The sequence below is a fragment of the Procambarus clarkii genome, chromosome 59 (assembly GCF_040958095.1).
Source record: "Procambarus clarkii isolate CNS0578487 chromosome 59, FALCON_Pclarkii_2.0, whole genome shotgun sequence".
NCBI classification, from domain to species: Eukaryota; Metazoa; Arthropoda; class Malacostraca; order Decapoda; family Cambaridae; genus Procambarus; species Procambarus clarkii.
Window position 1 is genome coordinate 13,902,802 of NC_091208.1, and position 11,674 is coordinate 13,914,475.

Here is an 11,674-nt window from a genome sequence, read left to right on the forward strand (position 1 = left end):
AACCTCGCCAGAGCTGTTTCCCACCGCCGGTTACGGTGGAAGGACTGCCACGAGGAAACACAACATTTAAGAGTACGTAGCTTGTTACCAGTAACAGACAACCAAGAAGCCTGCCAACGGGTAAGGACTGAGGAATGGATAACCGGGTAAAAGTCGGAATACGGAATGCCCTTACGAGAGATGGGACAAGAGCGGACAGCTTCCTTGGCGGCAGCATCCGCACGCTCATTTAAAGACACACCAATATGGCTGGAAACCCAACAAAACTCAACCGACTTAAATTTACTGTGAACGAGAAACAGCCAATGCTGGATCTCGACAACCACTGGATGAACCGGATTAAAGGACCCGAGAGCCATGAGGGCACTACGAGAGTCAACAACAACTACAAAGGAAGACTGACAACGAGAAAGCAGGAGACGAAGAGCATAGAGAATAGCATAAAGTTCCGCTGTAAAGATGCTAGTCTCCGGAGGCAAGCGACACATATAAGTGCGATCAGGAAAAACAACAGAGTAGCCAACACCGTCCGCTGACTTAGACCCATCGGTGAAGACAGAAACGGAGCGGGAGTGAGAAGAAAAGTGCTCGAGGAAAAGGCGTTTTAGAACCGTAGGAGGGGTAAAAGCTTTAGTGATACGGGTCAAGGATGTACAAAACCGCGGAAGAGGGACCCTCCACGGGGGCAAAGAAGGAACAACACGAGGAGAAACATCAGAAATACGAACGGAAAGAGAATCCTGCAGGCGAGATAACCGGACAGAAAGAGGGAGGTGGTGAAGAGGAACAGGAACTGCAGGAGGGGCAAAAGTTAAAGCATGACAGAGGCGAGAGGAAGGATGTTGCAAGGACCTCGCAAGATAGCGAAGACAGTAGCGATCACGGCGGTCCTGGAGAGACAGGAAGCCAGTGTCAACATACAAGCTAAGGACGGGAGTCGAACGAAAGGCACCAGAACTGAGGCGCAACCCAGTATGGTGCAAAGCATCAAGACGGCGAAGAGTAGAAGGAGAAGCAGACGAGTAAGCAGGGCAACCATAATCGAGCTTAGACAGGACGAGAGAGGAATGTAAAGCAAGGAGAGTGCGCCTATCTGCCCCCCAAGAAGTATGGGACAAGACCCGAAGGAGGGTAAGGGCCTTAGAGCACTCAACACGGAGGTAAGAGATATGGGGAGACCAAGACAAACGAGTGTCAAGGAATAACCCCAAAAGCTTCGCGGAATCTTTGTATTCAAGGGGATGACCATAAAGTGACAAAGAGGGACGAAGAACAACCCGTTTCCGCGTAAAAGCCATGGCACAAGTCTTAGAAGTAGAGAACTTGAAGCCATGATCAGTGGCCCAAGACGACACGGCATCAATGGCAAGTTGAAGCCGGCGTTGAAGGAGAGGCGAATCATCACCCTGACAACAAAGGGTAAGATCATCGACATAGAGAGCGGAGAAGACACCAGAAGGAAGAGAGGAAAGAAGACCATTGAGGGCAACCAGAAAAAGAGTAGTGCTCAGAACACTACCCTGGGGCACACCTTTGTATTGCTGAAAAGAGGGAGAGAGAGCGGTACCAAGGCGCACCCGAAAGGAACGACGAGAGAGGAAGCCGCGGACAAAGAGAGGGAGATGACCACGAAGGCCAAAAGAATGAAGTTGAGATAGGATATGATAACGCCAAGTGGTGTCGTAAGCCTTTTCCAGGTCAAAAAGGACGGCAACAACGGAGGTCTTCGCAGCAAAAGCAGTACGAATATAGACCTCCAAGTTCACCAGGACATCTGTCGTGCTGCGGCACTTGCGGAAACCAAATTGAGAAGTGGAGAGGAGGTGATGGTGTTCCAGGAACCACATCAGACGAACGTTAACCATACGTTCAAAGAGTTTGCAGACACAACTTGTGAGAGCAATAGGGCGAAAGTCCTTAGGGGAAGTACCCAGAGACCCCGGTTTGCGAACAGGGAGGACAACGGCATCGAGCCAGTCCTCAGGGACTGACGACGACTCCCAGATCCGATTATACAGACTCAGTAAATACTGAGACGTGCTCGGAGGGAGATGGCGAAGCATCTCATAATGAATACCATCGGAGCCCGCCGCCGTAGAACCGCAGAGGGCCAGGGCAGAACGAAGTTCAGAGAGAGAGAAGGGATCATTATAGGGAAGCTGAAGATGAGTGCAGAAATCTAAAGGACGAGACTCAAGGACAGGTTTACGAAGAAGGAAAGATTGGGGAAGATGAAGACCAGAGCTAACAGAAGAAAAGTGGGAACCCAGTTCGGAAGCGACCTGCAACGGGTCCGCCACAAGAGTATCATGGAGGTGAAGGACCGGTGAAACATCGGGAACGAACTTACCCGCTATCTTGCGGATACGCTTCCAGATCTGGGCCAGAGGGGTTTCGGACGTAATTGTTGAGACATAAGATGCCCAACATTCACGTTTAGCCATACGGATGGCCCTACGGGCCACCGCACTCGCTTTCCGAAAGAAAAGAAAAGAATCGGTCATCTGCCTACGGCGGTGCCTCTTCCAGGCTGCACGCTTACAGCGGACAGCCCGAGCACAGTCCGCATTCCACCAGGGAACGCACTTCCGTGGACCCCGAGAGGAAGAGCGAGGAATAGAGCGGAGGGCAGCGTTGAAGACAGTGTCATGAAAAAGGAGGAGAGCGCGAGAGAGAGGCATAAGGGAGAGGTCAGAGAGAGCAGCACTGAGGGTAAATAGGGTCCAGTCTGCCTTAGCAAACTGCCACCTAGGGAAAGAGAGGGAAGGGCGAAAAGAGAAAAAGGAAACAAGGATGGGGAAATGATCACTTCCATGGAGGTCATCAAGAACCTGCCACGTGAAATCTAAGTAAAGAGAAGAAGAGCAGAGAGAAAGATCAAGACAAGAAAGGGTGCGAGTCCGAGAGTCCAAATGAGTGGGCTCACCAGAATTCAGAAGAGACAGGGAAGAAGAGAGGAGAAACGGCTCAAGGAGGCGACCCCGGGTATTCGTCAGAACGTCACCCCAAAGAGAATGACGACAATTGAAGTCACCCAGCAGGAGCACAGGCTCCGGCAAGGAGTCTAGGAGGTGTTTCAAATCAGGAAGAGAGAGCGGGACACTCGGGGGGAGATAAATGGAACAAATCGTGTACCATTTCCCCACAAAGATACGAGCAGCAGAACAATGGAGAGGCGAAGGAAAAAGCAAAGGAACAAAGGGAACATCGGCACGAATCAAGAGAGCAGAAGAATTAGAAGCCCCAGCAATGGCTGGGGGGGGGGGGAGAGAAAGGAATAGCCACGAAAACGACCAGGACGAGCACCAAGCATTGGCTCCTGGAGACAGACACAAAGGGGCGAAAACCGCGAAATCAGAAGTTGGAGTTCGAGGAAATTGGCGTAATAACCTCGAACGTTCCATTGAAGAATGGACAACGACGAGAAGAGAAAGGACAAAAACAGAGAACAAGGAAGAAACAAAGGCGAAAGAGCAACAGAGCACATTAAAGAATATCAGGGTCGGGATCAGGGTCAGCAAAGTCAGGGTTAGGGGGCATGGGTAAACTGAGCAAAGACGGAGGGAAGGAAACGGGAGAACAGATAAGAGGTGGGCGGGCGGGGTCCGGAGGAGGAGGAGGAGGAGGAGGAGGAGGAGGAAGAGGAGGAGACAACGGAGAGGAGCAGTCAAGGACAGCAGCAGGAAGAGGGGGAGTAGAAAGAGGGGAGCGCACCTCAGCAAGAGCAGCAACCGAAAGGGAAGCAGGGGCCAAAGAAACCCCCAAAGCAGGAACAGGGGGCGCAAGCACTGAAACGGGAGGGGAAGGAGCAACAGAGCCAGAAGTAGGAGCTGAGGAAGAAAGCGAAGCCTTCTTACCCGCCGGGGAAGAGGAAGGAGAGGAGCCAGGCTTTCGCTTCTGACTTAAAGAGACCGGTGTCCCAGCAACTACGTACCGGGCAACGGATTCCAGTGTCTCAACAGGAGAAGCCGAACGAGAGCACACACGACGGCCGTTAGGAGAGCGATGGACATCCGCCCGCACCGACAGGCGGTGGGGAGAGCCGATAGATGGAGGAAGAGGATGGGAAGGAGGATCGGAGGGGGACGAGGAAGAAGACACAGGAGACACGACAGACCGGGTAGAAGGAAGGGGAACCCCAGACAGAGGACCAGGAGGAGGATCCTTCGGGAGAGAACCCAAAGGAACAAAGGAGGGGGCAGTGGGCGCATTAGGGTCCAAGGCCCGGAAACGGTTGTGAGTCTGAGGAAGGCGGGAAGGACGAGGAGAGGAAGAGCGCAACACGCGAGCATAAGAGATATTAGCAAAAGGCGGGAGCCGGCGAACCTGGCGCCTCGCCTCAGGAAAAGATAAACGCTCCCGGTGCTTCAAGTTGAGGACGGCTGCCTCAAGCTTGTAATGGACACACGCACGGGAGAAGGTAGGATGGGCCTCACCGCAGTTGAGGCAACGAGCCTGGGGAGAAGTGCACTCCGACTTAGAGTGACCTTCACTCCCACACAAAGGACAGAGAGAGACAGTCCCAGAGCAGCGGAGGGCACCATGCCCAAACCTCCAGCACTTGTTACAAAGTCGAGGAGAAGGAATATACTCCTGGACAGAGCACCTAGCACCAGCAAGAATGACAGAGGATGGAAGGGTCCTACCATCAAAGGTGATCTTCACAACGCGAAGGGGTTGACGGCGACGACCACGAGGGGGACGAGTAAACGAGTCAACCTGGAGGACAGAATGGCCTTGGGCATCAAGGATATGCCGAATATCATCGTGGCAATCCTGCAGATTCCGAACACCGGTTGCAACATGGGGTGGGAGGAGAATAGTGCCAACACTGGCATTCATCTGAACGTTCTTGGAGACCCGAACAGGGGTCTCGCTAAGGCAAGATAAGGCAGCCAAGCGGGAAGCCGCATCCGGAAAAGGAGCAGCAACGACACGTGTACCGAGACGAGTGGGGTTGAAGGTAACAGACGCATTCACGGAATCTACAAGATGCCGATGGAGGGAGAAATCGTCAGGAGGCGCAGAATCAAGAGGGAGGAGATCAAAATATTTGGCCCATGAAGCAGGACCAAACAAGGCCTGATACGCATCGGCACGAGAAGGAATCGAGCGAGTGCGGTTGGGGCGCGAACGGCGTTGAGAACCCCTAGAGAGAGAGGGGTCAAAAGGCGCAGTAGTCACAATGAAAGACTTAGCCACACCAGGGGACGAAGTGGTCACCACCGGGGGCTGGAGGCTCGACCCAACCATAGAGGAGGGAGGGGAGCTGGGGGAAGAAGTTAGGACGGTCAAAGGAGGAGCAAGGTCGGGGCCCAACGCAGCGGGAGCTACAGAGCCTGGTCTTCCAATACAGGCCGACTCGGGGGCTTGGTCGCCCACCCCACGAGCCTGAGAGGGTACAACGGAAACATTCAACGACATAGAGACGAAAAATGACAAATTCATCCACGAATGTGCCCCCATACCCACCATGGAGCCACAATTAGAGGCAGGACACCCAACAGGAAGCTATCGCCGATCATGCCGGGGCCCCCTAGGGGTGCGTCGTGAGTATACGCCCCACAAACGCCACCTTAAGAACCGTCAGTCCGTCGAGATCGGGTTCAGCGACGAAAGGGGGATTGACAATAAAAGGTTCCCCTCGCTCGAGACGTTGGGTACTACAGTTCTACGGGTGCAAGAGTATGCCTCCTCAAGCACCCGGGCGTCAAAATAAAAGAAGTCCAAAGAAAGAATCCAAAACAAGCAAAAGGTCGGCAGGAAACGACAAGCAGATAGGAGAAGAGGGGGGAGAAAAACGAAACAGAAGGAAAAGGAAAAGCGATCCGGCACAATTGGAGAAGACAGCAATTGGATGTCACAGCGTTGCTATAAGTATTCTAATTGCTTGTTCATATATGGAGTGCACGTTGTTGCGTTTCACTTGGTAGATGAGGTGGTGGTGGTGGGTCCCTCACTAGCCGGTGGACCTCCACACTCTTAATTTGCATATATGTACCAGGAATTCGTTTCTTTATACGGAGCAAACTGTCTTCCAGTATTCAGGGAGTTATCACTGAAGATTATCAATATTTTGTGGGTAAATATCTTGCTGAAAAAACGAGTCTCCATCCCATCTCATGAGTGCACTCCTGGATGTAAACACGAGGCCGCCAGGTTCTCCACATTCTGGCCACCGGTGTTTGCTGGTGGCGTCCCCTCCACAGTGGAGGTGCCGGTACTGATTATATAATGATTATTTTTAATTATTTAAACTGATTATTATGATAAAGTTATATCACAAGATATGATATGGAATGATACATTCCCTAGATAATAATAATATTAACATGATAAGTGGAATTTTCCACACACTGGGGAACGTCGTGATTGTGTGAGTCAACCACACTGTTGTGGGTTGCGACCTCGATCGAGTACCAGTACGGTGTTTGTCTCGTAGACAAGGCCAGGACAGGTTTTTTACCGCTCCTTCAGATTCACCCATTTACCACCGACTTGCAATATAACCGTGATTGGCTAGTACAGTACCCAGAGCAGCTCAGTCAATGTTCACAGCACACTTCTTGCATGCAAAGTTGACAGCACAGTTCTTGCACGTAATGTTGCCAGCACAGTTCATGGGCTAAGACAGTTGTGGCTGGCTGACGAGTCACGTACTTATAAATATGTCTGAAAAATAAATAGTTGATTCTTGCAAGGTATTATTAACAAATAGAACAAAGTTTTGCATCGTGGCCGGGGAGAATTGATTAGGCGCCAATCCTAAACTGTACTCCTCTGTTCACCCAGCACTGTGTACCTTTTTTTTTTATTTTTATTTTTACATGCAAAGCATGCAATTTAAATACAATAAAAACAATACAGAATACATAACAAAGGAAAACAATAGACCACCGGCCTGAAGGGCCGACAGCATAGCACAACAAAACACATACACGAGAAAAACAGAAAAATACAGCATACATCAAAGCACAAAACATAATTCAATGGCAAACTAGCAATCACAGTAACATCACAAAACAAAACCTCCAGAAAAACAAAATATACATCAAGAGGCATAGCAGGAAACAGAACAAGACAAACACAATACATTTCAAACAAAACATAAAGAACAAACACGTATAACAGGTAAACCAATATAAAAACACCAGGTCAAACGCACAGCACAAACAATACAGGAATAAAAAACACACACCAAGCCATCCGCCCCATAAACAAAGGGCGAGGCCAAAATAAACAATAATAATAAACAAGCATAACACGCACACCTGAAAACAAAACAGGCACAAACACCACAACATACATGCACTGGCTTGAAGGACCGAGAATAAAACAACAAAGTACAGCAAGAAACATAACAAGACACTGTAGCACAAAACAAATCAATACAAATTCATACAAAGACACTAAAAACCGGCCTGAAGGGCCGACAACAAAAAACAGAAACATAATGAAACACAAGAAAAAGAAACAATACCGGAAATAGAAGAAACAACAAAACAACGGTCATGCGTACAAACATAACACCGGCCTGAAGGGCGCACAATAGGTACAACACATTTCAACAAACCACAGGACCAAGCACACACCAAACACACAGCAAGCACACAGACTACTAAAATTTCTCATACTTATCCGGCCACTCCGCCACCGGGAATCGAATACAATACGCCTCCCAAAGTAACATGACGTCCTCCGCAACAGGATCATTATGAACCGTACGAGGATCAGGCATTAACTCCGGCACACCCACAATAAAACACCGAGCCCACCGAACCCAGATGTAAGAAGGGCACCACGGAACAGGACACACGCGGTCCACAATGTCAAACCGCAAAGGATGCTCATCATCATGCGCCACTCCGGAGGCCAAGATGATAGGGAGAGGCTCCTTCCCATGAGGCCGGGCAATGGGCAGCGCACTGGGAGCCTCCTCGGCTGCCTCACAGGGCCCCGCGTCAACTACCGAACGTTGTACCTGCTGGGACCCCCACGCTTGGCATCCTTCTTCAGCACCAGCTTGATGCCTCGGCTCGCACCAGAACCCACACCACCCACGTCCGTAGGAGCAACCACCTCCCACTGCGTAGAACCTTCTGCAGGAGAAAGAACAGGAGGTAAATCAGACGCACAACCATCGTCAACAGCAGACACATGGACATCAGCCACCACCAGCAACGTAGAGCGCGAAGCACCCGGAATCGCCACATCATCTCCCGAAGCTCCACCTGCGTCGTAGTCCTCCACGTTAGCCCAAGCAGTAGAAGAACGCCTGGAACGCTTGGGCACTGGCGGCACATCCTCACAACCGGAGGCGGACCCAGAACCACGGGCCTCACGAACCGGGCGAACCAACGCCCGTCCTGCGGGAAATCCTCTTCCCGAAACAAGTTAACAGGTGCAGCAGGTTCCTCAGAGCACCCAGCAGCCTGATGCCCTAACTGGCCACACTGGAAACAAGTACGGGGCTGCCGGGCATAATACACCCGAACGTAGTAACCCAGCAGCCGGACAGAAGATGGGATATCCGACCGCAGGCGCATACCTAAGGTACGGACGTTCGTCTGCTTCCCAGCATACTTCCCGAGGAAAGCGTGTTCACCCGCACACTGATGACAGCACCATACCTTCCGAAGAAGCGCCGGAGAAGGTCTTCAGGGAACTCCAGGGGCGCACCATGCACACTGACATATGTCAGGGCACCACTTCGGTCCGAGACCGTAACGGAGTCGGCGCCATCCGGCAACTGCAACGAACGCCCTTCGTTCCGCCGGAGGAAGTCCCGATATTCCTCCTCCCGCACGAACTTGACAATCACCCGGTGGGCTGTAACAAGCTCAACTCCATATACAGCCTCCACCGGGACACGAAGCATGTCGCACATCACCAACTCAATGGCCGGATAACCAGCCTTGCACGAGAATTCTAGTCCCACGGAATTCACCTGCAAAACAGGAGGAATTGCGAGGCCCCCCATGTCAAAACGGCCACGTCAGCACGCAGCTAGGCAGGCAACAACACTGGGAGGGCAGTGACGCCCCACCACCTGGCGACCAAATGGCAAACAACTCCAACAGCCACGGAGGGTCGGTAAACGTCCTCACTCCACGGCCGCTAGCAGTCGACTCTCACTGTGTACCTAGTTGTTAAATGATTGGCGGGTGGTATTCCAGGGAAAACTACTCATAGTGGGTAAGACTTACCATAAGCTCCGGGAGGCGACGGCTCTCAGCCTGCTAACATGACTCATCAGACGTCTGTTCCTGTACCCACCTGTGGTATATAAAAAAAACTAGTTGGAATAGTCAATCAGCGCTAATCGAAAAACAATTCCAAAAATAACAATAAATATCCATTAGATATTTATGTTTGCAAATTAAATTCATAAACACTAACTATTCACATGGTGGATTGGCTGGCAGGGAGGAGGAACTATCGCCACTGCACACCATCCTGGTATTGTCTCTACTAGCCAATGGGGACCTAGTTCCCAGTCACCCAGCCACTCATCGAGCCAGACACCGCCGCCTCCATCCCAACCCGCCCAACCAAAGACAAAGCTGATTGGGCAGAGCACAGTAAAAGCTTTGATATCAACAGCCAGAATGACTGCTGGCAATAACCCCCGAGAATTTGTGAGGCTTTTGAAAATTCTTTACAAGGCGAATGGTCTCCCTACCTTCATTATTCCTGAAGAAGTCTTCAACGCTCCAGGTTCAACTCCAACAACTGACCCTGTAGAGGATGCCGACTCTACATCCGACGACGACGATTCCGCCACTGCAATGCAGACTTCAGATCCTGTTCGGGTACCCACAGCTCACAAGACTCTGCCTCCTGTGACCCCCACTCCTGCAACAGTTCCAGTTACTAACCATGACATCACTGTGAACGCGGCCACGCTTTCAGACATACTGTCGGCTCCTGCTCCATACGTTTCTCCAGCTGCTGCTGTCCCTTCACCCGTCTCAGTGACGAATTCCGCTGCAATCGACCCTTGGTGTGACCCTATAGAGGGTACCTACTATGCAGCCCCCTTCTGCTGCAGTACCTACCACTGCTACTCAACCTCCAAGAACTCAACCTTCAAGACATCAACCTTCAAGTACTCAACCTTCAAGAACTCTACCCCAGCGTGTCAAAACCCCTGCTCTTCACTCATCTGATGAATCGGATGAAGACGTATCTGTTGGAACACCATCACCCTCAAGGAAAGATCACTTCCAAGCATCAACACGAAACGTGACCACCAAGACCGACAAGCCCAAAAAGAAGACCAACGATCAAAGTTTGGTGAAATCAACAAGGAAGAAGACTACTAACGAACTGACTTAACATCAACATCTGACATCAAACCTCCACTGCCAGCTTCTTGCGTTCCCGGCCCCTGTGTGTACTGCAAATGACACCCTACTCAATTCAACTTCCATCTGATCAAGTTCAAATCCGCGGTGGTTGGGCCACCGATCTTTCATCTTCCCTCTTCACCTCATCCCCGGATCCTTGCTCAAGATTTTTGCAGCCTCACCCCGTTCTTCCATCCCCTGCTTGCCAGCTCTATGGACGTTTTCAAGTTTCCGGTGAATTGGCTAGCCCGTTACTGGAGGAGGTAGACGTGGAATCTTGAGCTCCGCAGTCGTTCCCTGGTGCTGAGTGTGGGAGGGGGTTGTTTGGCGTGTCGGCGACATGGGGACTCCCCTACCCCCTTTTCCCTGGACCGAGACCATTGGTCTTGAATATTCTGGTCATGCATTGTACCCTGCACTTGAGATGGTGTTGTTGGCTGTGCTATGAGTTTGTGTGGCTGAGGTGTGCAAACTTCAGTTGTTAACGACCCACCGGGCACTTGTGAAGTTTCGCTCGGCGGTAGTTTATCGGGACTTCGTGGCTAGCTATGATGGGCGGACATTTACGCTCCCTGGAGACAATGGTACCGTCACTATTTCGGACCGCTGTTGCGCTGTGACATATATGGCGCTGCATAGTGTGCCTTTCGAGTTCTCGGAGGCCCTGCTCCGGAGGTATTTTGGCCAGTTTGGAACAGGGGTTTCCCTCCGAATAAACTCCGCCTCTACAGGCAGGTGGCGCGGGGTTTCATGTGGGACTCAGACTCTCACCATGTGGCTCAAGTCTCCTATTTCCTCTACGGTTACCTTGATGGGGTACATTATGCAGCCTTTTATGCAGAGCGGCCACGACAATGTTTTCGTTGTGTCCTAGAGGGCCACCAGGCTGCCACTTGCACTGGGGCCGCAGCTGCACCTGTTAATTTATTTCGAGAAGAGGATTTTCCCCCATTGGTGGCACAGGACCTGTCGCCTAGTGATGGTGTGGGTGGGGAGGTTCTCCTGCCGCCTGCTGACCTGATGGTGTTACCTGGTTCCTCAGCTGGTGTGCCGGAGCGTCCAGAAGGTGGTGTGCATGACGGGGTGGTGGTGGTGTGTGGGGCCCCGCCCCCGCGGTTGGCGTCTTCACTGCCGCAGGATTCCTCGCCTCTCCATGCTTCTTCTCCTCTGCAGGTACATGCCTCTCCGCATGCTCCCTCGCCTGTGCTGGTCCCTTCAGCTACCTCCTCCTTCGTGTTGTTGAAGCTGAAATACTACAGGGTCGTGCTCGGCCAGCTATGAGGCAGCCTACCTCCGGCTCTTCTCGGGTGCCTCCTGTGGGGGGT

At 51.6% G+C, this 11,674-nt stretch overlaps 1 protein-coding gene across 1 annotated transcript; it reads left to right on the plus strand.

Moving 5' to 3' along the window:
• Positions 1-9,608: 9,608 nt before the first annotated feature.
• On the plus strand, positions 9,609-10,169 carry LOC138353719 (uncharacterized). The gene has a single exon (XM_069307104.1). It carries the CDS (start codon positions 9,609-9,611, stop codon positions 10,167-10,169), a length of 561 nt encoding a protein of 186 aa, XP_069163205.1.
• Positions 10,170-11,674: the final 1,505 nt, after the last annotated feature.

Coding starts and splice junctions, on each gene's coding strand:
- LOC138353719 (XM_069307104.1), top strand. CDS start 9,609: ATGACTGCTGGCAATAACCCCCGAGAATTTGTGAGGCTTTTGAAAATT.